Source organism: Capricornis sumatraensis, chromosome 3 (genome assembly GCF_032405125.1).
Source record: "Capricornis sumatraensis isolate serow.1 chromosome 3, serow.2, whole genome shotgun sequence".
NCBI classification, from domain to species: domain Eukaryota; kingdom Metazoa; phylum Chordata; class Mammalia; order Artiodactyla; family Bovidae; genus Capricornis; species Capricornis sumatraensis.
The window spans coordinates 160,125,249-160,151,504 of NC_091071.1; the positions used below are offsets into that span (position 1 = coordinate 160,125,249).

At 35.2% G+C, this 26,256-nt stretch overlaps 1 protein-coding gene across 6 annotated transcripts; it reads left to right on the top strand.

Moving 5' to 3' along the window:
• Positions 1 to 1,096: 1,096 nt before the first annotated feature.
• Positions 1,097 to 25,063, top strand: MFF (mitochondrial fission factor). Of its 6 annotated transcripts, none has more exons than XM_068969554.1 (9): positions 1,097 to 1,226; positions 2,169 to 2,389; positions 3,410 to 3,579; positions 7,689 to 7,777; positions 10,543 to 10,617; positions 15,023 to 15,181; positions 20,357 to 20,416; positions 23,314 to 23,398; positions 24,246 to 25,063. In XM_068969554.1, the coding sequence occupies exons 1-9, from the start codon at positions 1,189 to 1,191 to the stop codon at positions 24,375 to 24,377; spliced, it is 1,029 nt and encodes a 342-aa protein (XP_068825655.1). In that variant the 5' UTR covers positions 1,097 to 1,188; the 3' UTR covers positions 24,378 to 25,063. The 6 variants fall into 6 exon arrangements, with proteins under 6 accessions (XP_068825655.1, XP_068825658.1, XP_068825659.1 ...); XM_068969557.1 differs by lacking the exon at positions 10,543 to 10,617 and adding an exon at positions 18,846 to 18,878; XM_068969558.1 differs by lacking the exon at positions 10,543 to 10,617.
• The last annotated feature ends 1,193 nt before the right edge of the window (positions 25,064 to 26,256 follow it).

A 26,256-nucleotide genomic window follows, 5' to 3' on the forward strand; every position in this document is an offset into this window, starting at 1 on the left:
AAGTTTATTCATTTTTTCTTTATTTATTCTCGTGTTTTTTTAATGTAAGGCTTTGCATCTTTAGTGGCTTTCATCATTCAGAGGATTTCCAGCAATGAATCTGTGATGTCAGTATCATCTAGTTTTTCAGTTAGCTCCTGTTTTTTCTCCCCCAGGGACAAAAGTGGCTCTAAATCCAGCACGTGCATACTGAGGCAAGTTAATGGATTTAATATGAAGCACAGAAGCAGATAGTGCCAAAGAGCAAGCAGTAATTGGTACACATTTGTGAGTAAAAATTGTCTCTTTTGGGTCTGTTGTGTTAGTCTTTAAACCATCTGCATGCCAGATCCTTAAAATTCACACATTTTGGTAAAGAATAAAAGGTGCAAGTTAGCAGTCATAATTAACCAATTGTCAGGATGTAGCCCCTTAACCAACCTCTAAGATCTCTCCAAAGCATGTCAGTGACATGGAGTTTGAGATGTGTGATGTGTCTGATATGGAGTTTAAGAAATGTTCCCACTGTGACTTAAATTTATACTCCTTAATTTTTTAATTGGCTTTAATTTTTATTGACCTTGACTTAAATATAATATCTTTCACTGAAAATTTAGTGTAATTTAGTTTTCAAAGTTATTTGCTTTTAAAGAAATCATTACTTATACATCAAATATTAAGCTACCACAAATACATTTTTCTGCCCTTTACATTATCTTTGTGATTTCTTCATTTGTACTTAGTCTAAAAAAGAAAAGGATCCCCTCCTCCTTCAGAAAATAATACTTAGAGGAATTTTGTGACAAAATGTTTTCTTCTAATCTGACTTCACATTTGTATATATGTTTGTTTAGCTTTTCTTGACCCTGTTTGCAAAATCATACTATAGTGACTATGCTTAAAATGGCCCTTGTGATTTTTGAGGTAGAGAAGAACTCTTTTTAGGAGAGATTTGAACATTGGTTTTGGTTGAAACCAAAAAATAATTTTAAGTAGATATTTACTTTGATTCATAGTTTTCATATGAAATGAATTGTTGAAATACTGATTTTTATTCTTTCTTTTTTACAGCTGGAAAAGCAGTGTCCGTGTTGTTATGTACACCTCCAAAAAAGTTCAGATCTGTAGGGGAATTGTTGTGTAAAGTAAACAACTCCAGGGTAGCAGTATTTTAATAGCTTTTATAGACGTGTATTTACTGTATTAAAAATGAGTAAAAGAACAAGCAATGACACATCACTAGGAAGGTCAGTGACATTTTATTCAGTTGAGCTGGTGCTATAGGCTTGAGACATAGTGGCTTTAAAGCTGATTGCCCATAGGCTAATCATCTTTTACACTGTGATCAATATTTTTTTTTATCTCGGGCAACTTCCTTTCTGCTGCTTTTCCTTGGAGCATGGATTCTTCTCTAATTTAGAAGATTTTGCAGTGCATATGTTTTGCCTTTCCCTTTGAAGGCATGTCATGTTTTTTTTTTTAAATATACATGCAAATATATTCAGTACAAATGATGAATAGTGTGAACCTTTCACACTATGGTCCCTCAAAATGAATGCATACATTAAGGATTTATTAATGTATATTCTTTATTTGATTTTCAAAATTGCATCTCAGTCATCAGGTATACATTCAGTAGGAGAAGTTTTAATTTGTATTTTGTGACACTCAGGGGGTTGCTTCTTTTTTTAGTAAATTTAGAATTAACATTATTTACCTTCTGAATCTGATTTTCATCATTAAAAACTTTTATTTTTTCCATGCATGATAGCAGTTTCTAATTTCATTTTTATAAAGTCCTAGCAGCTTCCCTTCAAGTAATTCACTAGGAAATTTCTGTTTGAGTTTTATTTTCGGCAGTTTTTAGTTATAAGCAGCATGCCCATCTGTTTATGCAGTGAAGAGGAGAGTGTGTGTATGCGTATATTCATGTTGTAGTTATACACAAATTTTAAAAATTTGCTCCTAAGTAATGAACTCAAGGTGCAACTTCAACTAAGTGGGAAGGTATTATGTTGAGAAAAGCGTTTTCTTCAATCTTGTATTTTTCCTTTGGTATGTGTTCAGTACTCAGAAACGAGAAGTCTTTTTGTGCTCTTTCTAAAAGGTATTGTCTTCTAACTTCACTACATAGAGAAGACGGGCATTTTAGCACTCATTCACCCTGTCTGTAAATTTTTTGCCCACAGAGTGAGTGGGGCGGCCTTTCCTTCTCCCACTGCTGCTGAGATGGCGGAAATTAGTCGAATTCAGTATGAAATGGAATACACCGAAGGTATTAGTCAGCGAATGAGGGTCCCAGAAAAACTAAAGGTAGCACCACCAAACGCTGACCTGGAACAAGGATTTCAAGAAGGAGTTTCAAACGCTAGTGTGATTATGCAAGTTCCAGAGAGAATTGTGGTAGCAGGTATTTTATATTTGTTTATAAAGTTGTCTGATAAACCTTTATTTTATATATTTTTATGAAAACTTTTGGAACTTTTCAAAATATTTAGAAAATGGATTGGGGCCCACTCCAGTATTGTTGCCTGGAAAATTCCATGGACAGAGGAGCCTGATGGGCTGTAGCCATGGAGTTGCACAGCTAAGTGACTGAGCACACAGAAAAGGGGTTGAGAAATGCAACTTTACATTTTCTTCAAAAAGTTTATTAATTACCATAGTCTGAAATTTCAAATAGTATTTGTTAATAGTGCAGCTAATTATTGAAGTATTATTTACGTACATAAAATGTGTGTAATTTTAAATTGTATACCCTGATGATTTTTGACAAAAGTATACTCCTATGTAACTCTACCACAGTCCAGATATAGAACTTTTCATTATCCCACCCTGAACAGTTTTTTATTTAGTTCTTACCCCTCAATTCCAGGCAACCATAATCTCCTTTTTATAACCAGAGATCAGATTTATCTTTCCCAGAGTTTTGTATGAATAGAATGATAACACTATATTATATACTCTTGGGTCTGGCTTCTTTTGCTTAGTGTTATGTTTTTGAGAGTCTTCGATATTATTGTTTGTATCAATTGTTCTTCCATTTTCTTCCTAATATTCCACTGTGTGGATATACCACAATTAGTTTATGTATTCACTTGTTGGTGAACAGTTGAGTTGTTCCTTTTTCAGTGCTGTTAAGAATAAAGCTGCTATGAAGACATGTGTTTTCATATCGCTTAGGAATAAGTTGCTAGATCACATTATATTATGAACAGCTGTCAAACTATTTTTGAAATTGGTTGTACCCTGCTCTGTTCCCATCAGTGACATACGACCACTCCATTTCCTCTGCATCCTTGCCAGCACTTTGTATTGTTAGCCTTTTTAATTTTAGCTATTCCTGGTGGGTGTGTAGTGGCAAATAACATTTGAATAAAACCAGTATCTTTTTAAAACCCTCCCTCCTCTTTATTGTTTTTACTCTCAGGAAATAATGAAGACATTCCATTTTCAAGACCAGCAGATCTTGACCTTATACAGTCAACTCCCTTTAAGCCTCTGGCTCTAAAAACACCACCTCGTGTGCTTACGCTGAGTGAAAGACCGCTAGATTTTCTGGATTTAGAAAGACCTGCTCCAACCCCTCAAAATGAAGAAGTAAGTACTAGAGTTTTAACAGTATCTGAATTTGAAATAACATAGACAACAGCAAAAGTGAAAGAGTTGTCAAGAGCCTATAAATCATGTCATTAGCAATATGTAATGATATCCTTCTGCATGAACCATTGATTACTATAAATTCTGGTTTATAGATACTCAAAATATGATACTGTGCTTTTTTTTAATTTAAATATCATATTTCAGGAAAATGACAATTTTATGGAAGGCATTAACATTCATGGGGTCTTGAAGGAAGAGCTTTTATGGCTAGGAGTCACTTTAAGCAATACAGAAAATTTGGGGAAATTTAGCATGGGAAAAAATTAATGCATCACTTTGTTATAAGAGCTGTCTGGCAGTTGGCAAAAGCTCTTTTTATCCCCTTGACACTACCAATCCTCTTGCTTGCTCCGAAGTTTCTACTGAGTTAGTTATCGTGTTATGTAATATTACTATCCCTTTTGATCTCAATATGGCAGTGTATGGACTTACTAAGATGTTAGTAGCGAAGTTCAGATTTTGCCTTTGCTGTTGATTTAGGGCCAGTCTTGTAGAACCCCTTTGCTGTGATTTCTGTAGTTGCAACTTTTTCATTATAATTCCTAAATTCCTATGTTGTCATGATTCTAATAAAAGACAGTATGCGAAGATAAGTTTTTATTGGTAATGAGACTGCCTTTGCATAGTCCTTCCTAGGAGGGTAAATCATGCACATAGTCTACAGGTGTGCAGTTTCCCAGGACTAGGTGTAGCCTCTTCCTAGGCTGGAAGTTTGTACTGAGGTGGCTCAGATAATATAGGTGCCAGTTTAGACATTCCATATATTTGCTTGATGAAAAGTACTAACTTTGAATCTTTACATGATGAAAAGGCACTGAGGTAAATACAGCAGGACTGTATTTAACAGACATCTTTTGAGCTTTTATGTAAGACAGTGCAGAAAGACATGCTTCCTTCACAGTGGTCTGAGTGAGGAAAGACCTTTACGGCTCTGCATAGTACTGTCTTGGAATGAGGGTTCTGCCAGAAGAGAAACCCTCCCTTTGATATTCCTTTGGTTTTATTTGCCTTCTGATCTTCATGATCCCACTGTTTTAGACACTGCTTGGTGTGAATAACCAGCCTGAAAACAAGCTGAGCACTGTCATGAATGACTATTTTTATATTAAAATTATGTTTTATTTAAAAATAATAAGTAAGTGGCACTTGTGTCTTTGTAAATCACCTCCATTTTTCTGAATGATTAAGGATGAGTGATAGAAAATTTTCTACCCAGATTTCCCTCAGTAGACCTAGGTTCTAAGCCTGTGTGGGGTTTACTCCTGCAATCATTATGATATTTAGTCAGATGTGATGAATGTCCAAAGTGTATAGCACTGAAGTGAAAAACTGAGCCTGAGAATTAGTCTTAATTTCGAGGGCCTACTTTGCTGCTTACTAACCACATAATTTTCATCTAGTTGTTTAACTGTTCCAAGACAAGGCTCATCTCTAAAATAAAGAAGAGAATAATGCCAAGTACATACGATTACTGATAGTATGTATAGTATGTAATTAGGTGTAATAATATGTATAGTATGGTGTATGTAATAATATGTATAGTATGTCTAGCACATGGTTCTAATTGATGTTAAAAGATCAATAGATACAAATATCATTGTTATGAAAGTTAGCATCTTCTGGCAGAAAATATGGAAATAAGTGTCTTATCAACTGATGAATGGATAAAGAAAATGTGAGATACAGAGACACACACAAATACAATAGAACACTACTCAGCCATAAAAAAAAAAAATTTGCCATTTACAACAGCACGGATGGACTTGAAGGGCGTTACGCTAAGTGAAATAAGTCAGAGAAAGACAAATATGATATGATATCACTTACGTGTGGAATCTAAATCGCAACAAACTAGTGACTGTAACAGAAAAGAAGCAGACTCTCAGATACGGAGAACAAGGGGTCGGCATTAAGAACTGGGGAGTGGGAGGTACAAACTATTGGGTGTAAGATAGGCTACCAGGATGTATTGTACAACACAGGGAATGTAGTTGGTATTCTGTAATAACTATAGAGTGTGACTTTTTAAAATTATATGAAAAAAAATAAAAGGGACCATTATAGGGGAAAATACTAAGGCATCTGAGCAGATTCTTGAGGGAGAGATAAGATCTGAATAAATCTGGAGAACCAATAAACAAAAGACCTCATGGACATTGATTTGTCCAAGATTAGTTTTTATATATAAATGCCTTCAAGTAATTTTGACTTTTGGTTTAACTGTAAAGAACTCTTGCAGTAGGCTCCAAGCCAACTCCTTTTCTGGTTTTTTTTTTTTTTTCCTTTTGTTCAGATGAGTAAGTGGTTCATAATCATAACCAAATTTAAACCACGCTTTGAAGTTATGTGCTGCTTAGTATGATTTTAAGTTTTGCTGGCATGACATACAGGATTTTTTCTGCTCTGATGGTGCTTATACCCTGGTGATCTATTCCCAAGTCTTTTATAAGAGCATTAATAGATGTGGGTTTGCATTTTTGAGAATGTTAATCTTCAAGTCTGTTGTTTCACACACCAGTTGTCATTTATAATAAAATCTTTTTTTTTAACCATTAAGTTGCCAGAGGTGTTTTTTTTTAAGCAGAAAAGTTCATGATTACTATTGTTTCAGTTATCCTGTGTGTGTGTATATTAGTCACTCCTTCGTGTCCGACTCTTTGTGACCCCCATGGACTGTAGCTTGCCAGGCTCCTCTGTCGATGGAATTCTCCAGGCAAAGTACTAGAGTAGGTTGCCATTTTCTTCTCCAGGGGATCTTCCCAAACCAGGGATCGAACCTGGGCTCCCACATTCCAGGCAGATTCTTTACTGTCTAAGCCGCCAGGGAAGCCCCAGTTACCTCCTGCTGCCCATTAAACCACCCTAAAGTTAGTGGCTTGAGTAGAAATTGCTTATTTTGCTCATGGATTTTTGTGGGTGAGATATTTGCATCAAGCATAGTGGGGAAAGCTTGTTTCTGTTGTTTATTATCTGGGCCTAGGCTAGGAAGTCTCAAAGGCTTGGAATGACTCAACAGCTTGAGGCTGCCTTCATCTGAAGGCTTACTCACTCATAGGTCAGTTGATACTAGCTATTGTGTAGACCTCAGCCAGGATTACTGACTGGTATAACCGCACATAGCCTTTCTGTCTGGCCGCTTGGGTCTTGGTGCTATTGTTCCACACAATGAAAGGGGAAAAAAGCAGAAGCCTTAGTGTTGTCTCTAATTTAACCTTAGAAGTCACATTTATCAACTTTGTAGCAGTCACTAGCCTACCTAATTTCAAGGGAAGGAAACAGATTCATCCTTTAATTCCATCTCTTTAATGGAAAGAGATCAATGATAACATTTTGTACAAAGAGCATGTAAGGTGGAAGACTAACTATTTCTAGAATGCTAAAACATTTAAGCATGTGAGATTTCTTTTAGTTTTCAAGTATCTAAACTAATCTGAATTTGTTTTAACCTCAGAAGCCTTATTTGTACTATTTACAAATCTATCCCATTTCCTATAGTGTAAGTGCCTTTAAAAGCTGTTGTGAATTGTTCGTTAAGTAATGCAAGTATTGATGCTGGGAAAGATTGAGGGCAGGAGGAGAAGGGGACAACAGAGGATGAGATGGTTGGATGGCATCACGGGCTCAATGGACATGAGTTTGGGTAAACTCCAGGAGTTGGTGATGGACAGGGAGGCCTGGCATACTGTGGTTCATGGGGTCGCAAAGAGTCAGACGTGACTGAACTGAACTGAATGTAAGTATATTGCATAATTATAATAAATAAAAATATTAATAATTGTACCAGGTAAGATTGAGACTTAAAAAAGCAACTAGAAGTCACTCTTTTCATAAAGAAGATAAGCATTCCTAAGTTTATCTGCATTATAGTAAGTAGAGGTTTTTTCCTTAACATGCCCTGCATATAATACACACACTGAGTAGCAATTCATGGTTGTGTTCTTTTTTAATTTTCTGAGTAGCCTTAGATTAAGGTCCTTTTGATGCTAAGCAACTACTAGACTACTAAGAATATTTTCTGTTCCTTTCCCTTTCTTTGTGCCTAACAGATCCGTGCAGTTGGCAGGCTAAAAAGAGAACGCTCTATGAGTGAAAATGCTGTTCGCCAAAATGGACAGCTGGTCAAAACTGACTCCATGTGAGTAGAACCACTAAGCATTGTATCTCATTCATAAGTTGTCTCTATACACTGCCTGTCCCATCCTTTTCTAAATGATTTACTTACTCTCAAATATTTAAAAAGGAAAAAAAAGGATGAAGTGTATGTTTTATACCTAAGAACCTGAAGAAAAAAGTCATTTACTTCTAATAGTGTTTGCAGTTTATTATGTAATACATTTACATCAAGTTTTATATTTTTGTAGTACTCTTTATAACCTTAAATTTGGGGAAAGAAACAAAATAAAACATAAATACTTTGTTAAGGAAACATCTTCATTTTCAGGTTACTAAAGAATATAGCATAAGCAAATGGCATTTTTTTTTTTCTTTCCAGGATTCTGTTTTTAGCTCTCTTCCTACTGAGTCACAGAATTCTTAGACCCTTTTCATTTTCTAAAAATTTAAGTACATTGTTTAAAGGACTGTTTGTGTAAGCCTTTCTTTCTCATTTGGTTACATTATCATACCCTGATCTTAAAAACTACCCCTACCATTAGATGTTTTAAACTGGACAAGTGAGTTTTGTTGTTTTATTAAAATTGGTTGGTTTTTTAAATAAAATATCCCTTTAAAAACTGGTCAGAATTTTTTAAGTTTCAAAGCCATTGGTGATTTAAATTATGTAAGTTACTGTTTCTTCCTCATTAAATTTTCAACTTTCATACGCTCATTTATCATGAACCTGATTTGATGTCAGGCATCACGTTAATTTCTCTGGGAACTAGGAAAGAATCAGGAGGTGATAATGTCTCTCACAGCTTGCAAACCTAGATAAAAAGCAAGACATTTAAATTTACATGGAAAATAGCATACAATACAATTATGCCATTTGTATTAAACCGGATGAAGTTTTAACTTGGGCTTGACTAAAGAATATAGGGACGCAGAAGGGACTTTGATGGGGATTGAGTCTCTCTTTTTCTGCATTAGGTGCAGAGGAGAACTGTAACTGTTTTCATTCCTTGGGGAATCTTGAAATGCTTCCTAAAGTAGGTAAAATTATTCTGAAGCATAATATAGGAAGATAGAAAGTTTGAAAGAATATATGTCTCCTTCAGGAAAGGCTTATCTGAAAGGTTCAGCCATTTTTAATAATGAAATTTTTTGTGATAATTGCATGTTTTCCTGCAGGTCCATGGCTAGCAGTGATGGCCAGTCCATGGAATTCCTTTTTTTAGACTATGTTAAAATATGTTACACAAATGGTGAAAAGACTACCTAATTTATGGTGAAGGTAGCTTCTTTTTTGTTTGTTTGTTTGTTTGAAGGTAGCTTCTTGATATTTAGAACTTTCTGAGAATGATTAAACATAGACCTAAGGGCTTTTGTTATTTTCTATTTGTAATATTTTTTAAGGCACCAAAAGTTTCTAATTAACTTTCCTATTATATAAAGATATTGCTTTTTATTTAGGCCCATGATTACTTTGAAATTTCCCATAATGAAATAAAAATAGGACTATTTTACTATAGCATCACTTTTGGTTTTTTCCCTCGCACAGTATGTATTACTGATAGCTAAGTTCAGTTGACAAGAAAGGAAACTGCTCTGCTCTATAATATATAAAAACCAGCCTTGTGAAGCATGAGTTAGAGTAAATGACTTAGTTCATAGATATTTTTGCAGTTACGTGATAAAAGTTCCTCAGAAAAGATGAACAAAGTTAGCTAATATTTGAGTTATTTGTTTAAGTCCCTTCAAAGGCATTTTCTAGATAAGGGGTACCGCAGTCCCCAGGCCACGAACCAGTACTTGTCCGTGGCCTGTTAGGAACCAGGCCACACAGCAGGAAGTGAGCAAGCCTGCAAAGCTTCTTCTGTATTTACAGCCACTCCCCGTCAGTCACATTACAGCCTGAGCTCCACCTCCTGTCAGATCAGTGATGATGTTAGATTCTCATAGGAGCACAAACACTAACCCTAGCATCAAGGCAGAATGTCCTGAGATTGCCACAAAAGAGAAATAAAGTGCACAATAAATGTAATGTGCTTGAGTCATCCTGGAAACATCCCCATCCCTGCCCCTCTGTCTGTGGAAAAATTGTTTGCAACCAGTCTTTGGTGCCAAAAAGGTTGGGGACTGCTATTCTAGATGTTTAATAAAACAGAATTTCATGTTTTAATTTTTGGTTGTAAAAATAGTATGAATATTTAACTATAGTTTTTTGCAATAGAATGCTTACTTTCCTTAACCATACTTTTTGTTTTGGTAGTTAGGTATGTTACCATGGTAAGATACTTAGCCATCTTTTTGTTGATAGTGTGACCTTGCCCTTTCTTCTGCTGCTGTTATTAATTTTATTATTTATAATTGTATTCATCTTTAAGAATCTACATTTAATAAACTTTCAAATTTTTATATAATGAGCAAATTATGTATTTAATGCTGGTAATATGGTAAGGAAGAAACTATTAACATGGTTCAGCTGTATTTTACCTCTACTAAAGTAATTATTGGACTCTTCTGTCTTTACCTACTTCAGCCTTTTCTCTGTGATGTAATCTGATTATGTGTCATTGTACATGAACCTTTGCCTGCCTCCACTTTATTTTATTCCTTGTATTTAGGAATAGAAGTCCATAGGAGTATAAGAGCAGGAGCGGTGGCCTTGTTCTCTCACTTACTTTCAAAGAGATAGTAGGGCTTATTATTGACACGAAAATGATCAGTAGATTCGTATTTAGCTTTTTTCTTTGTGTTATAAAAGCTGAATATGTAAAAGAAGCATAATTATTATTTAAGGTGGCACAGATCAGATTCTGCCCCAAGAAATAAAATTTCAAGGTTCCAGGCACCGATTTCTACACTGGAGTACACGTAAGATTTTATCTGTCTGCTCTGCTTTTCACAACTAGGAGTTTTAATTTTGCAGGCTTTGTGACACTAATATTTCACCAGGTAATTGGCATGTACTGCCCTAATTCTCTTACTGTTTGGCTTTTAAGTACCTCTGTTTTAGGATTTCTCAAGCTGTTACCATACACTTTGTTTAAAAAAAAAAAAAACTAGATCAACTAAGGAAGTTATATGATTTGCAGTATAATGGTGCAAGTAGAATGGAATAATTTATACCAGAAATCCTTTCTAGTTCCTTTATTTTGCTTTGGTTGGCATATTAGTTCTCTGTGGACTCAGTTCAACCAGATTCAGTGCTTTCAGTCTTTAAAAAATTTTAGCACACTGTCTTTTATTATTTATTTTCACTCAGAAGGAGAAAAGGAGTCTAAGTATAATGAGTCATTTAAGTTTTTTTTTTTAATTCCATATATTAAAATTAAGCTTTGGAAGAATATTTTGAGATCATTAAACCCAACTGTGTGTGTGACACAGCAAGGGATGGGAATGAGTGGCCTCTTAAGGGGAGGGGACACTTTGGCATGCAGTATAAGATTCAATAGCTAGTGTAGCTCTCAAGTACCAGAAACCGTTATAAAACCAGTGATTTCTCTCTTAATTCTGATTCTCTTATTATACTTCAAAGACCTAGTAAATTACCTTAGTGGAAAGAAATTAAAACTTTATCTGTATTTAAAATTTCAAGAGAAATGGTGCAACATTTGTGATTCAGTGAAAACTTTTTCTTCCCTTTCTGACTGTTTTACCTTTACTATATTTTTGGAAGAGACTGGAGCCTCACCAAAGAGATTATCCTCACAGTTTGAGAAACACTATTCCTATGAAAACCCGTGGAAAAAAGAGGTGTTTGACTTTGGACTTACATTATAATAATCGTTATGCCAAGTCAATTTTCATTTAAATTTGAGTTCTAACATTGGCCAGTGTTGTTTATTCAACACTCGCATAGTAAGAGTTCATACAGGCATGAGAGAGAGCTATTACTAATGAAATAGTATGACAAACATAAGTACATTCTTCAAAATTTCCTTACTTTTATAAAAGAAAAAGGTAAAACTGAGATTTTGCCGTTGTGTAACATTACTGGGATGAATTTGTCATCAACATGCATTTTTACTAAATCACTAATACTGTAACATTTGCTTGAATAATCTCAGTGCCTTTGCAAAATGTTTACTTACTTTTCACAGGAGTTCATGTGTCAAAACAAAAAACCAAAGTCACTCCACTTAGGTGGGTGGGCAGAGATGAAACTCAGCTCTGAAAGCACTGTTTCCTGTCACGATTAATGCCCCCAGTACCGGGCATCCCAGCTAGCATCAGGCCTATCACTAACATGGGGCTTATTCTTTTTCTGTTCTTAGATTTGTTTATTTTTAAAGAGACTTGCAAGACTGCTTAAAGCTTTGAAAAGAAAGAATTACTAGACTCTTTCTTCTAGTTAGTGTAGCTCTGGTCATCTTATGATTTAATCATTCAGTTCATCTGTAGATAGAAATAGATTAACCATTAAGGGCATTTAATCTGTATGTATACTGCCCAAACTGTCATCAGTGTATGAATACTTCCTACTCTGATTTTGCTGTTTATGAAAGATTGTTTATGAAAATTTAAGTTTCTTAACTAATTTTTGAAACTTTTGAGAAAGTTTTCTTTTGAGAAACAACCTGAAATCCAAATATGTTTTTGATGTTAATCTTTGATGAAATATCTTTACTAGCATTAATTTTAATTTCATCTTTCTACATTAATATGTTTTCTTATTAAGTTGCCATTGAGGACTGTGTATGGGTTTTTTTCCACTTAATACCATATTCTAATTTTATATGATCATAGAATCTTAGAATTGAAGATCATCTTACAGACTTTTAAAAACTCAGTCTTCTGTGCATTTCATCTGAAGAATGCTTTGTAGTTAATCTGAAAATAATTTATGCTTGATAACCTGATTTCCCATGTATGGACAGGAAACGCTTGTACTTTTAGAGTTTAAATAAACAATTCCTATTGCTTATTTCTGACAAAGTGAGTTTTCTCCAAGGAAGCCTTCTTTCCTTTTGAATTCTGATGGGCAAAAGTCCATCAGTTTTTTTCATGGATTTGGATTCAGTTTGTTGGCATTTTTGCTCTAATATTATAATTCTAAATAGTGATCATTATAGACTTTATATAGGTAGCTCATTTATATACTATTTCAAATTGGTATATGCAGTGTTCAATTTAAGCCCCAGAATATGAAGGCAAAAGCTTCAATTATGTCAATAGATATTGTCCTGAATAGTCTTTTAAAACTTGCTTAAGTCAGTTTAGCTAGGTATGATGGTGTTGCTGTCAAGAGCAGTGTCAGATGGATGCCTGTTTATGTTGGTGAAGAACTGGCCATTTTTTTCCTGCCTCTGGTGACACTTTTCTAACATGAATTGAGTCTGTTTTCTTAGAAGGAGCAAGAACTTCAGGTATTCTCTATGCTGCCTGAAGAGAACGTTGAGTACAAGCCTAGTACGTAGACTTTGAGTCCCAGATATACTGTTTCTTTTACTCTTTTTGAATACCCAGTTCGGATTCTGCCAAGTACCATGGATGGAGAAGGCAATGGCAACCCACTCCAGTACTCTTGCCTGGAAAATCCCATGGATGGAGGAGCCTGGTAGGCTGCAGTACATGGGGTTGCTAGGAGTCGAACACGACTGAGCAACTTCACTTTCAGTTTTCACTTTCATGCATTGGAGAAGGAAATCGCAACCCACTCCAGTGTTCTTGCCTGGAGAATCCCAGGGATGGGGGAGCCTGGTGGGCTGCCGTCTCTGGGGTCGCACAGAGTCGGACACGACTGAAGCGACTTAGCAGCAGCAGAGTACCATGGATCAGTTGATATTTATTGTTGTTGATAAGCTATGTATATTCCAGAAGATTCCTAGTCTGTGGACAGGTGTTTCAGGTGACCATCCATGAGTCTGCATCTGAAAACTTGCATTTATCTTGACACCATGAGGCCTCATTCATATGGTGAATCAGCCCTCACAGATTACTTTCTCAGTATGCCAAGATTTGGCTTAAATCTCTCTTTTAAGTAATCTTTGGAAAACATGGTTTTCATATATTTTGTACTTTTTCCTTTGGATAATCAAGACATTGAAAGTTATTCACAAAATTATGGAGAAGATTTTGTTTTTAATTTTCTGGGAATCTGGGAATAATAGTAGATGATAGTTACCCTTTCAAAACTTATCCCACTCATTTCTCAGTTCCCAAAAATATTAAGTAAGTAAAGATTACACGGATCAAAGTACAATCTTTTATCTTTCAATTGTTCACTATCTTCTCCACCTTCACTCTTTTATATATAATATGCAGGGATGAGGCTTAGTCTAAGGTGTTCTTGCCCTGACACTGGGAAAAATTATTGAGCCCACATCCCATAGTTCTCTTATTGTAACAAAACATTGTAACAAATTGGATGCCAATTCCTTAAATCAGTTAAATACCTCACATTGCTGATCATGCTCTAAAATTAGTTCTCTGAAAATAAGAATCCAGATTAGAACTGTAAAATCACTTCATTGAAATGTGCTTAGCTTTTAGGAGAAACTGTAAGTGGAACCAAAGACATTGTAAGTCTCAACTCACACATAAAAGAATGACCAAGATTATTGTCACTAAGAAACCAAAAAAATGATCATTTAACCTCCATCTGGATAATTTAAAAAGTATCCTTGCCTTTTGAATGTATTCACAGAATTGGTCATTTAGCCAGAGAAGGTATGCTTTAATTGAGTAACCAAAATGCTTTTTGTTAGCTTTCCAAAACTTTGGTTCATCTTTAAATTTGCTCGTCATAAACTAATTTCTTCATTGTCTTTGTGAAGTATTAGAAATTGGCATTTTCATGGAATCCCTTTCGTTTTATGCATGTAAACTTTGCCTGACACCTGTATCCTGAAATTCCCTATCTTACTCTTCTGATCGTCTGTAAGCTGCAGTGCCCTGTTGTTTGCTAAGAGGCTGGGGTTTACGCTAAGTAAGGAAGGCTGTTTCTCCAGAGCCGGGGGTTGCAGATGCTCTGCCCTAGTTCTCTTCCCTCTTAAAGTTGTTCTTGCATATTCAGTCTTTTAATTTGATACTTAAAGCTACACAGTTACAGATGCTTCATGGTAGCTGGGTTTTTAAAAAACCACAGAAACAATTTAACATGTTTATTAACTTATTTGGCCTGACTCTTTCGGGGGGAAATGAAGGGTGGGGGAAATGGGCAAGAAAACTAAGCTAATTTTTAAAATATGAGTGTTTGGGGAAAATGTTGAGCTGGGGTTTTACAAAAATCTGACTTGAGTGTTTTTCTCTTCATTTGCTGTGCTTGTGTGAACAGTGTGACACCATCGCCACCGCAGGTTCGGGTTTGCCCTCCCCGTATGTTACCTGAAGATGGAGCTAATCTTTCCTCTGCTCGTGGCATTTTGTCGCTTATCCAGTCTTCCACTCGTAGGGCTTACCAGCAGATCTTGGATGTGCTGGATGAAAATCGCAGGTGACTGGCCATCACTGACTTGCCAACTTTTCTGCATTACTTTTTGGCTCCTTATTAGTGGACTGTGGTGTCTTCCTTTTATGTTTGCACCTTTGTCTCCTTCTCAGATGCAATGATTTAAAGAGCTTGCTTTGCTTTCTTTTAATTTGAAATTATTGTCCAAAATTCACATTTCAGAGTATTCTGTTAGCTTCTCTCCAGTCGAGGTATGGCAGGAGGGGGTGGGATACAGTTAATAACTACCTATACACGGGAAATATAGATTTTTTTTTTCCCCCAAGACTTGCTGAGCTGTTCTAAGGACTTGATTCCATTTTGGATGTGCTGAGGGGTACTTTTGTATCCAGTGTGGGATGTTAGGCTGAATTGTACTCATTTTTGTTAGTAAGTCTTTAATCATTTATGATACTAATGTGGTTGGATTAGTAAGCAAATCTGAGAAGATGAAGTCAGTGTAGCTGCCAGGGCTTTTTTTTTTTTTTTTCCCTTTGTTCTTCACTAGGGATTTCTAAGCCTGTGCTAAAAATCCCAGGTGCTGTTGTCTTTTTATTAATAATACTGATTGTTCTCAGTATGGATGGCATGTCTCACTTTTGAATGTATCCAGGTAAAATCACTAGCAGTATACCTAGAATTGTTCATTCAAATGAATTTTTTTTGCTATTATTTTGAATACCTTTTTCTCCTTGCTTTATTAGTAGATAGTGTTTTAAAAAGATGAAGTTTGAGAGCTTTTTGGCAGAATGTGAGGAAAGTACAGTCAATTTCACTTCAACTGTAAACATTTTATGTAGTAATAACTGCTGAGTCACTGCTTGAATTTTCATAATCATTTTATTAGGCTGTTGACTTTGCTTTTTGAAGAATTCCCAGTAAATTAAGCAGGCCTTTCCAGTAAACCTTCTTTCTTACCTTTGGAACTGACATGTCTCGTGACTTGCTCTGAACCAACTTTTGCTTATTACCTGCTCTTGAGCCTCACGCAAGCCCCAGGTGTTTCACCATCCTTGATGAACACCCGTCGTTCCGCTGGACTAGGGTTCCTGACCCTTCCCAGGGTTCCCATACGTGTGGGCCCAGGGACTTAAAGCCATACTAGAAAGAGCATAACAGAGAAAGCTCATGGCAGGGGCAAAATTGCATTTATGTGTACATGTATTCATGTATAGGTGCAGGTGTGTGTGGGTGTATATATACCCATATTATGAATATGGGATATATATGTGTATATATATCCCTCCCTAAGGGTTTAGAGTCCCTCTTACACTCTTTAAAGCTTCAAGGACTATATTAGATTATAAGCAACATCATGGTTTAGAATAAAAAGCTTGGATTAAAGGGATCGTATTTAATCTTGGTCCACTGCACTGAATAATTAGCCACATGCTGACCTTGGACAAATTGCCTAGCTTCTCTGGGCCTTGTTTTCTTCACCTGTTAATATTAATATTACCTAGTTTTCTGGATTCTTGTGAGGACTCTTTTTTTCCTCCCCTGACTTTATTTTAAGATATAAAGATGGCCTCAAATTTTTTGTTTAGTGTCATGAGAGATACTTTAAAGGATATTGAATGTAAAGTACCTGGCACCTGACTAATATTTCCAAATGCCTGTTTTCTTCTCCCTCCCTAACATAGATTTATTCTTTACCAGATATCCTCTTTAACTTTTTAATTGTAATAGGTCCTTAGAAGAGTCTAGATTATTAGGTCAAATTCTATTATATCAAATGCTATTACAGTAAAAATAGATGAATGGGAAATGTTTTATAAATCCTGTATAGATGACAAAGATCCATTCCCCTGCATACACACAGCTCAATGCAGTATATGGAAAAATAGTTGGATTTTTTTTTAATCCATAATGAAACAGTTTTGCCTTAAATTCAAAAGTATAAAATAAGAAATCTTATTAATTGTAAAATTTGCTTTCTATTCTTTTATTTATGAAAAATTATCTTGAGCTTTAAGTGATTTTTTTTTTAATTGAAATAAATTGATACTTTTAAAATTCCCTTTTCTGGGAAGGAAGTATTTTTCTTATTCACTTTAAGTGAGAGTTTTTAAAAATTCATAAAGTAGTTTTAGTAATAATTCTTTGCTCCTGTATATATACCTTGGAACCTGGAAGAGTAGATTATCGTTAGTATTATTGGTTGCTTTCAACTTGAAAGGTTTTTCTTTTCCCCGTTGTATTTACTAATCTAAGTGTTGTGCAAGATTTAATCAGAGTTGTAGATGTCAAATTAGTTTTTATTTCTATTAGGAGAACTGTCTAGCTTGACTTATCAGATACAAGAAATAGGAATGTGAAATTTGGATAATGTTCTACTTGCATGACTATTAAATAATATTGCATATAAAGTTTGAAGTGCTTTTATGTTCCTTGCTCTGTACGTCTTTTTTTTCTTTTCTACTTTTTATTCCTGGCTGTTATGCTAATACAGTGTCTTACCTTTGGTCTGAAGCCATCGCATTAGATACAGTTAATAAAGTTAGAACTGTTTGACAGGAAGAATGAAAAAAACCTTTCTGCCTGTTTTGTTATCATAAAGTAATACATTTTTGCAGTTGCTTGGCATAAGAACTATTTTTAGTTTATACTCTGAGGGTCACTGTTGAAAGATTTATGTATTTTGTTTTTGTTTTCTCATCTTGAGAACTTATATGACCCAAAACCAAGTTCAACGTGAAAGCAAAGTTAAGTTCTAGGTATACATTAGAAAAGTTTACTTACATAGGTCAGTGCTGTGCATTTGGAAACTGAGGTATAAGAAAAAAAATTTACCAAAACATCTGAAATAGCAAGTACCAGGTGTGTTCTTTGGATTTAAAAATGCTATTTAGTCCTTGCTAGTTAGGAAATGCTCACATCTCCTGACACCTTCTAGAGCTCTGTATCTCACTCTCCAATACAAAATATTAATGTTTTAAAAAAGAAACTTAACACCTCTGAAAGAACACTATTTAAGTACTCAGATTATTCATGCTAAGCATGCTTAAGTTTTATACTTGAGGGAATTCCCTGACAGTCCAGTAATTAAGACTCCACTCCTCACTACAGCTGCTGGGGACATAGGTTCGAGCCCTGGTCAAGGAACTAATATCCCACATGCTGCTCAAGCACAGTCAAAAAAAGGAAGGGGCTTGATTATTTCTGGCTTTGATTCAATAGAATAAGAAGCCAATTCATAAATAATTTATATTTTTTGCAATTATCCATGTAAATACATTACTTGGAAGACCTAGAAATGCAGAGTTGCAGTTGAGACAGTATCTGTTATTTATAATTTATCTTTTTAAAAAATACAGATAATTCCTGGTACATCTACCTTGTTTACTTACTGTAGCAGTTTCCATGTTTTGTTTTGTTTTTTTAGCAAAAAACATTCTACTAAGACCATTTATTTACTGAAAAATGTTGATATACAAGTTAACACTGGAAGAGCCTTGAATCTCATTCCCTTATACCCCTTTAGTTACAAAACATATTTTCAAACCTAAAAAGATTTTTTAATATATTAAATCTTACTTATTTTCAAATTTTAAATGATTCTTTAATGTATTAAGTCATATTTACAGTAGAAAGTGGTACTTGAATATAGTTTATAACTTTGCCAAACACCTGTCTAATTTACTTTTATATTATATGTGTCAATTGCCAGTGTGAGAAGACAAAATGAAATACATTGTGAAAGGTAAAGACTGCATTATTTTCTGGCTCTGCATAAAAGGGAAATCTCTGTGGTGGAATATGTTGGATATGGCGGATCCTTTTGAGCATATGCTTGCATTTTTTTAAAAAGCTTTCGGTAGCACACAGCAGTGGCTTCACTTTTAACCTTTCTCATGTTAGTGTGATATAGGATCGGAAAGTAAGTTTTCCTAATGTCCCAGAATAAATGAATTAGTAGGATGGGATGAGTTAAAAAACCTGCCTCAAGCATTATGATTTCTTACTGTTCTTTAGCCGACAAAGAAGTTTAATATCTGACTCAAAAGTCCCTTCCCCTCTAGGTTCTGTAAATTTCTTTAAGCACCAGTAGTGCCTTTAGGAAACATACAACCTAAGCATTAAGATTTTCTCTTATAAACTGATGTGAGGTAAAATAGTGGTCTGTATTGTAACAAAAATGCTACAGCGCCAACTTTCAGAAAAAAAGTAGTAACATTTGGTGTTAAATGTTTCCTCTAAGAATTGTGTTGATACTTAAATTCAGGTAAAACCTGATCAGCCTGTAGAGAATGAGACATTCAAAATAGAATAAAAATTCTTCAAATCCTTAATGTGGCTTCTGCACCCCAACCTCCTTTCTCTGGTTATAAGTATTGCTGATTACTTTTGGAGGAGTTGACCAGTGACTACACAGAGCCTTTGTTTCCTGATTTAAAAAGTAAAATTTATTGAAAAGGTTACCTCTTAGCGGTAGAGAACAAATTGTTCTCTAGAATCAAAGTATGTACTCAGTGAAAATCCCCACAGTTTCCCAGGGCACCTTAGTCTTCATTTCCAGCAGCCCTGAGCGTCACTCCTGGTTGCCTCTCGGAACTGGACACACACATCCAGTTGCACTTCCTGTGATGTGCTGTATTATGCCCTCAAGACCTGTCCCCAACCTCCTCAGCTCCAGAACTGAGCTCCAGTTCTGCTCTTGGGAGCTGAGGGTTTACTAAGCAAAATTAATGAGGCGGGAGGCAAGGAATTGTGGCAAGTGGGAGTTGCTTCAGATTTTTAGCTTTCAAGATAGCTGTTGATACCAGATGAGCAGCCATGGCCACGCAGGTGCTACTACTAACCAGTTCTTGACATGCTTCTAAAGTTGCCGATGGTGTTTTTCTTTTCCAACTCGAAGCGAGGAGTTACACGTTTTGAACAGAATTAGTAGGATGTCAAGTACGAGCACCAAAAAATTATTTTGTATGTTGGTGCTATTTTGTTACGAAAATAAGAGGATCCCTTTGTTTTCTAACTCATTGTAAGATGCTCAATTCATGAAAGTCATAGCATGGAGGACAGCGAGACAAAGATACGTAAAGTATTTGAAATATATTATATTGTATTGAAACATACAATATAATCCTATTTGACATTTATTTGTCTTATTTTTGCTTTTATTTTATTACTCTCTGTTTCCTGATTCTGTCTTGTGCCTTCTCCTGCAAAACCCCGCCTTAGACCTGTGTTGCGTGGTGGGTCTGCTGCCGCCACTTCTAATCCTCATCATGACAACGTCAGGTAAACTCTGAGACTTTGTAATTACCAGGATGAACGGTTGGTTGAATGTGTTTTATTTTGCAGGACGTAATGCATGCGGTAGCCATGCCTTTAGATTATAGCTTTAACTTCTAGAGTTTTCTCTAGGTGGACTCCCTGCTTTTCTGAGAACAGTGAGTCTAATCATTCGTGACATTTGGCCGAGAGGGTATAAAGAAAAAGTTATAATACATTACCATGTGAACATCTAAGACGGTGTATTTAAACACAGTTTTAATGATCATGCTAGTACACAGAAAAAAAGAATCTTAAACCTTGCTTTATGTGCATTATGTTAATTGTTGCCTGAGGTTCTGTCCAGCATTTCCTTTTTAGTTGTTAATTGTCTATAATGTCACTTGGTCACTTTCACTGTATAGATAAACATGTCTGTAAAGCATCATTTTAAATTGGGGAAATTAGGATTGACAGCCTGAGAGGTTAAATGTTTAGAAAGAGAATTTGGTTTTTAAGCACTTTTGTCATCTGTTGATGAAGGCTTTCTCTCTTATTTTGTCCCTTTCACTTTGAGTTATGCTTAGCCTAAAGTAGGTATTTCTTCCTATTATGCATAAAGACAGGTAGAATGGCACATACTAATACTTAAGGTTCTCAAGTACCCAAATTCTCATTTCCCAAGTTGTACGGTTGAAAAAAAAAATGGTTGGTACAATAATGACACCATTACTGTAATTTTTTCAGAGCCAATTTTATTTATTTCTGCAGCAGTAGATTTCAAACTGGCAGCATTATTTCAATGATGAGAGGAAGCGAGCTGGCACATTCATCTTTAGGCAGAAGAGGGAAACATGGGTTTCTCATTAATACTAAATTCTGATTGGAAAATTGAAGAATGTGTCCTTAGGAGTCCCATTCCACTCAACTGACTATTTTTACATTATTAACAAGTTTTTACTTGTGTATTTCTCATAAACTTGTGATCCTTTTATTTTTCTGTTATTTTCAGCCAGTAATCTGACTTAGAATTTCTTACAGAGATTTTAGGTCTGATAAATACATGTTATGGTTAAAACACACATTTTAAGTTGAATTATACAGGTAGAGTCTTTTGCATATCCTTAGATTTCTTAGCAAATGAAGATTTCCTTTACAGATATTTAAAACTATAGTTAGTTCAGAATGTAAGTTGTGGGGAGTTCCTTTCAGTTACAGTTCATTTCTCTGCATTCAGTCTGGGTCTGCTTACTTTTGAAGCAGTTGCTTCTGTTGTTTGATATTTTTCCCCCCAATTATTTATCTCATATATGACCTCACAGAAATAGAAAACTTTTATTTTGAGGATAAAGTGTAGAGAAGAGGAATCTTCAACCTTTATTTTTTTCCCACTAACCGTTTAATAATTCTGCTTAATGTTAAGAGGAATTCAGATGTTTGTAAACCCATAGTTCTAGCACCTACTGACTTAGTAGCTTACTTCTCTACCCAATGTTGTTATTCTCAGTATTCCAGTATATTTGCTCTATTCCCATGACAGAAAGGGCAGATCACCTACTGACTTGGTAGCTTACTTCTCTACCTGATGCAGTTACTGTCAATATTCCAGTATATTTGCTGTATTCCCCCATAAAGGAAAGGGCAGATTAGGAGAAAGCAAGTTAACTTAGCCATAAAAGGAGTATTTAGAGATTCTAGGTTATCTGAAGTCAGTACACACCAAGTGTCATTGAAATGGCAACCTATATAATTCTAATTGGTGTTCAGAATGATGGAACTGCAGGATTATAAAGTTAAAAATTGTTTCACATTATTTATTAAAGTATTTTTGAATTGTTTTCAGTAGCATTTATATCAAAAGGATTTTCTAAATAGACTTGTCTTTAACATGTCTGAATGAAAAATATAATTCTCTTCATACTCCTTTGTACCCCTTTGTATGGTAACGTGCTTTTTGTTATGGGGACTTGCTTAAAGTATTAAAAACATGATGTATGTGCCAACTCTAGATTACATAGGAGTAACTTTTAAATCTGATTTATTTATAATCTGCTCATTCAGAAAAGTTAGTGAGCCATTTTATTGAAATAGCCATACAGGATTAAATAGTCTGTACACGTGTGAAGTTAATTATCAGGTATGTAAGTTGTATCTTAAAATATATTTTAAAAGTGGAAGTCGAGGCAGAGAGGAATAATAGCATTTGTCTGTTTCTCAGTAGTTGATTGTCATTTATTTAAAAATCAATGCCCCTTTAGAAGTAACTGCATTTGAACAAGAACTTTTTAATGTTTTCTCAAGAGTTTGTCTTAGTGGCCTTCCAGCATTATTTTGTACACAGCTCCTTAATTACGCTACTTAAATTCTGGATCTGAATGTAGTGGCAAGGTGTGTTCAGGTTATTTTAGAACCACTTCTCTGGAGATGCAGGAGAGATTAGATGATTGGAAATAAGTGAAGAGTAGAAATGGCAAGAGGGGAAGTAGAAATGGCAGTGAGAAGAGATGGAGAAATAAAGAATGGTCAGTGTTAGGCTTCTAGCTGGAGTTTGCTTACTTTGTGTTCCCTGCCAGTGAGTCTCAGCAGGGACTTCTGAGCAGAGTGACAACTCTCAGATCTTTTCAACCAGGTATCCTTTTTTAACACTGCCAATCTCTGAGTTGAAAAGTGTCTCCTTATTTACATCCTTAGTCAGAGTTTCTCCTCTTTCTCTGACCTTCAAGACACTTTCCCAAGAGTGTAGGTAGTTGTTCCCTTAAGTTCTTCTCTTTATTAATACCCATTCAGATTGATAAATATTTTAATAATTTGTACTGTTAAATACCAGTCTTTATAACAGTCCTCTGAGCATTACATAATATGTTATGTGACTTGCAAGGTACTTTTAGTTCTGTTCTAATATTAAATCGTGTTTTATTTCTCAGGTATGGCATTTCAAATATAGATGCAATGATTGAAGGAACTTCAGAAGACATGACAGTTGTAGATGCAGCTTCATTAAGACGACAGGTATTTAATGTACCAAACAGCATGTGACCCTAAATTCCATTCAGGTTACATGTAAAGTGGTAGTTCCTAACATTTTATCCATTTTATCGGTTTTCTCTCCATTGTAACCCATGAATTGAAATACTTTCTCTATCAAACTATTAAACTGTAATTGATATTCCCATTTTGATTAAAGATATATTAAATCACAGTTTACAGGTTTTCATCAGGATAAAACAGTATTACCAAAATGGATTGGTGTAATTCTAGCCAGTAACACAGGGTGTTAACATTTTAAGCAAATCTATACAGTTGTATACTGCTCTGAAGCTGGGATAACCCTTCAGAGTTGGAGCAAGGAACCTGGGCCTTTAATGCCATCACAAACCAGTTGTTGGATGCACACTGTCTTCATAAGGGAGCATGAACTTGGCAAGACAGTTGTTTGGCCCAGGGCCGCTCATAGTAAGGACCAACAGCCAGGAACAGTGCTGTTGACCAGTGACACTCCTGGCAGGTGGAGAATTAGCATTTTAGTCCTGAAGGGCCTGGGTGGCAGATCACAGGGCCCACTCCAGTAGGTTAAAACATGGGGGTCCTCTGAGTAACTCAGAGAAAGCATAAAGCATTTAAAGCGGGTTAAATAGGAAAAACCGAAGCTGAGTGACAGAATCTCTTAAGAGAATTTAATGAATTTAAGCTCTCATGGGTAACATTTTTTTCCCTATATACAACTTTGTTTTTTGGCGCCAAATGAAACTTCTCATGTTTGTAATAATTCTTTTAAGAAATTAAACTACTTAATAAGAATCTGAATGCATCAGGCATTAAAGCTTCTATTCGTTTTTCGATGTTGTTTTTCACTCAGATAATCAAACTAAATAGACGTCTACAACTTCTGGAAGAGGAGAACAAAGAACGGGCTAAAAGAGAAATGGTCATGTATTCAATTACTGTAGCATTTTGGCTGCTTAATAGCTGGCTCTGGTTTCGCCGCTAGAGGTAACCTCAGCTCTCAGAAATATTGTCTCAACAGCTGGAAATATAAAGAATTTGCAAACTTCTTTGTTTTCTGTCTTTGCATTGTATGCCGTTTCACAGTCCACGCCCTGAAAATGTATTTCTCCCAGAAAGGAGGGGGAAGGACTTACATGTGCAGAAGTAAAGGTATATTCTGTCACTTGACTGTATTTACTTTTAACCAGTTCTGCCATAACACCTACTTAAAATTCACACTTTGCATGTTTTGTAAATAGGATCTAGTTGTTTTTTTTTCTTTTTTAAGGAATTTTTTTTTGCCTCTTCAGTCTGCACCACTAATTCTGAGTGTGAGAAAGTGTATAGAAAATGGGTTTAGCGAAATGTCTGTAAGGGAAAAATAGTAATTCATTTTGTCCTATTTGTAGTGATTTCTCAAACCCTATTAGATTAAACGATTTAGTTATAGACATTTTTGCATCCACATTTCAACATTAACACTACTGAAGTCCTGGTCTGGTGTCAGATTTAATAAAATCAAGCCACCCCATGTTTCATGATCCAATGAAACATGATTGATCCTCCAATAAAATAATTCCTAACATTTTCAGTGGTTTATCTAAAATGTGGGCAAAAATGTGCATTTTTATCTTTATTTTGCAGATGGTTTTCTATAAAGTACATTTTTACTAAGTCCGTGTGTGAATGATTAAAAAAACTACAGAATAAGGTACAAATGTAGTGTATTTAATAAACTGTCAACCAAAGCTGTATTTGTCTGTTGAAAGATTTTATTTCATCATATTGTGCTGTGTGCTATAATCCATGTCATATTTCTTTGTATGCACCTAAGTCTTCCCATCTCTGGAGCAACTAGTACAGTTAATGACATGGCAGGTAGCAAGTCAGATCTTCGTCCTGATAGTGGTTGACGCTGGTTTTGTTACAGCTGTTTTTCTAATATGTAGTGTCTATAAAGTGATTCAGATAGAAACACCATCAGTTCTGTTGCTTTTTTCGTTGTGTTTAGCTGATGTTCTAAATTTCATGAGATTAAAAGCATCAAGGAAACCAAGTGCTGGGAGCCTTTAGTTCCCAAACTATTTGTTTCTTTTCCTTTTTTATTTTTTGGTTCAGAAATGGGTAGAATTTTACTTAGATATAGCATTTGCCATACATCTTCAGTATCTTTTTACCGAAGCAGTGAGTTTTGAGAAAGGCATTTAAGGGAAATTCCTTAAAGGTGTATTCAACTATTCTTTTCTTGCTTCTTCCCTGTCCTTCAAAAAATACGTGAAGGAGGGATTCTTTTCTTTAATTCTTACAGTTTATCATGAGTTTGGTGACAATTTTTTTTTTACCCTTGGAAGTCTTCTGGCTTTTATATTAATAATATCCTTGTGATATCATTCATTATAGCAATTCTCTTTATATGTATATCTCAAGCTAATTTCTGTGAATAATTGAAACTACAAAAATTATTTAAAAAATAGTCAGGATGGTCAGGAAATACATCTTAGATATTCAAGCTGAATCTCAAAGTAAATAAAGATGTGATTTCAACAAGCAGAGAGTGAAGAAAAGATTTCAGATGCAGGAAACACTGCAAGAAAAGGATACAGTTAGGGCCAGTAACCCATTGTTCAGCCTCCCAGGCTCACTAGGGCCATGACAACTAAGTGTAGCAAGTGTATTGTGCCACTACTTTCGGAACTCTATTTAAAGGTGGGGTTTTTTTTCACTTCTCAGAATATTTGTTAAAATTTTTGCTGGTTATTTACATTTAGGGGATGATTTTATGAAAATATATTTGCAAGATAACTTTCCTTCCTTTCCTACATGAATGTCTGTTATCCAACTTCTTAATTATATTTGTCATTGAATTTGAACTTTTTCTGGCC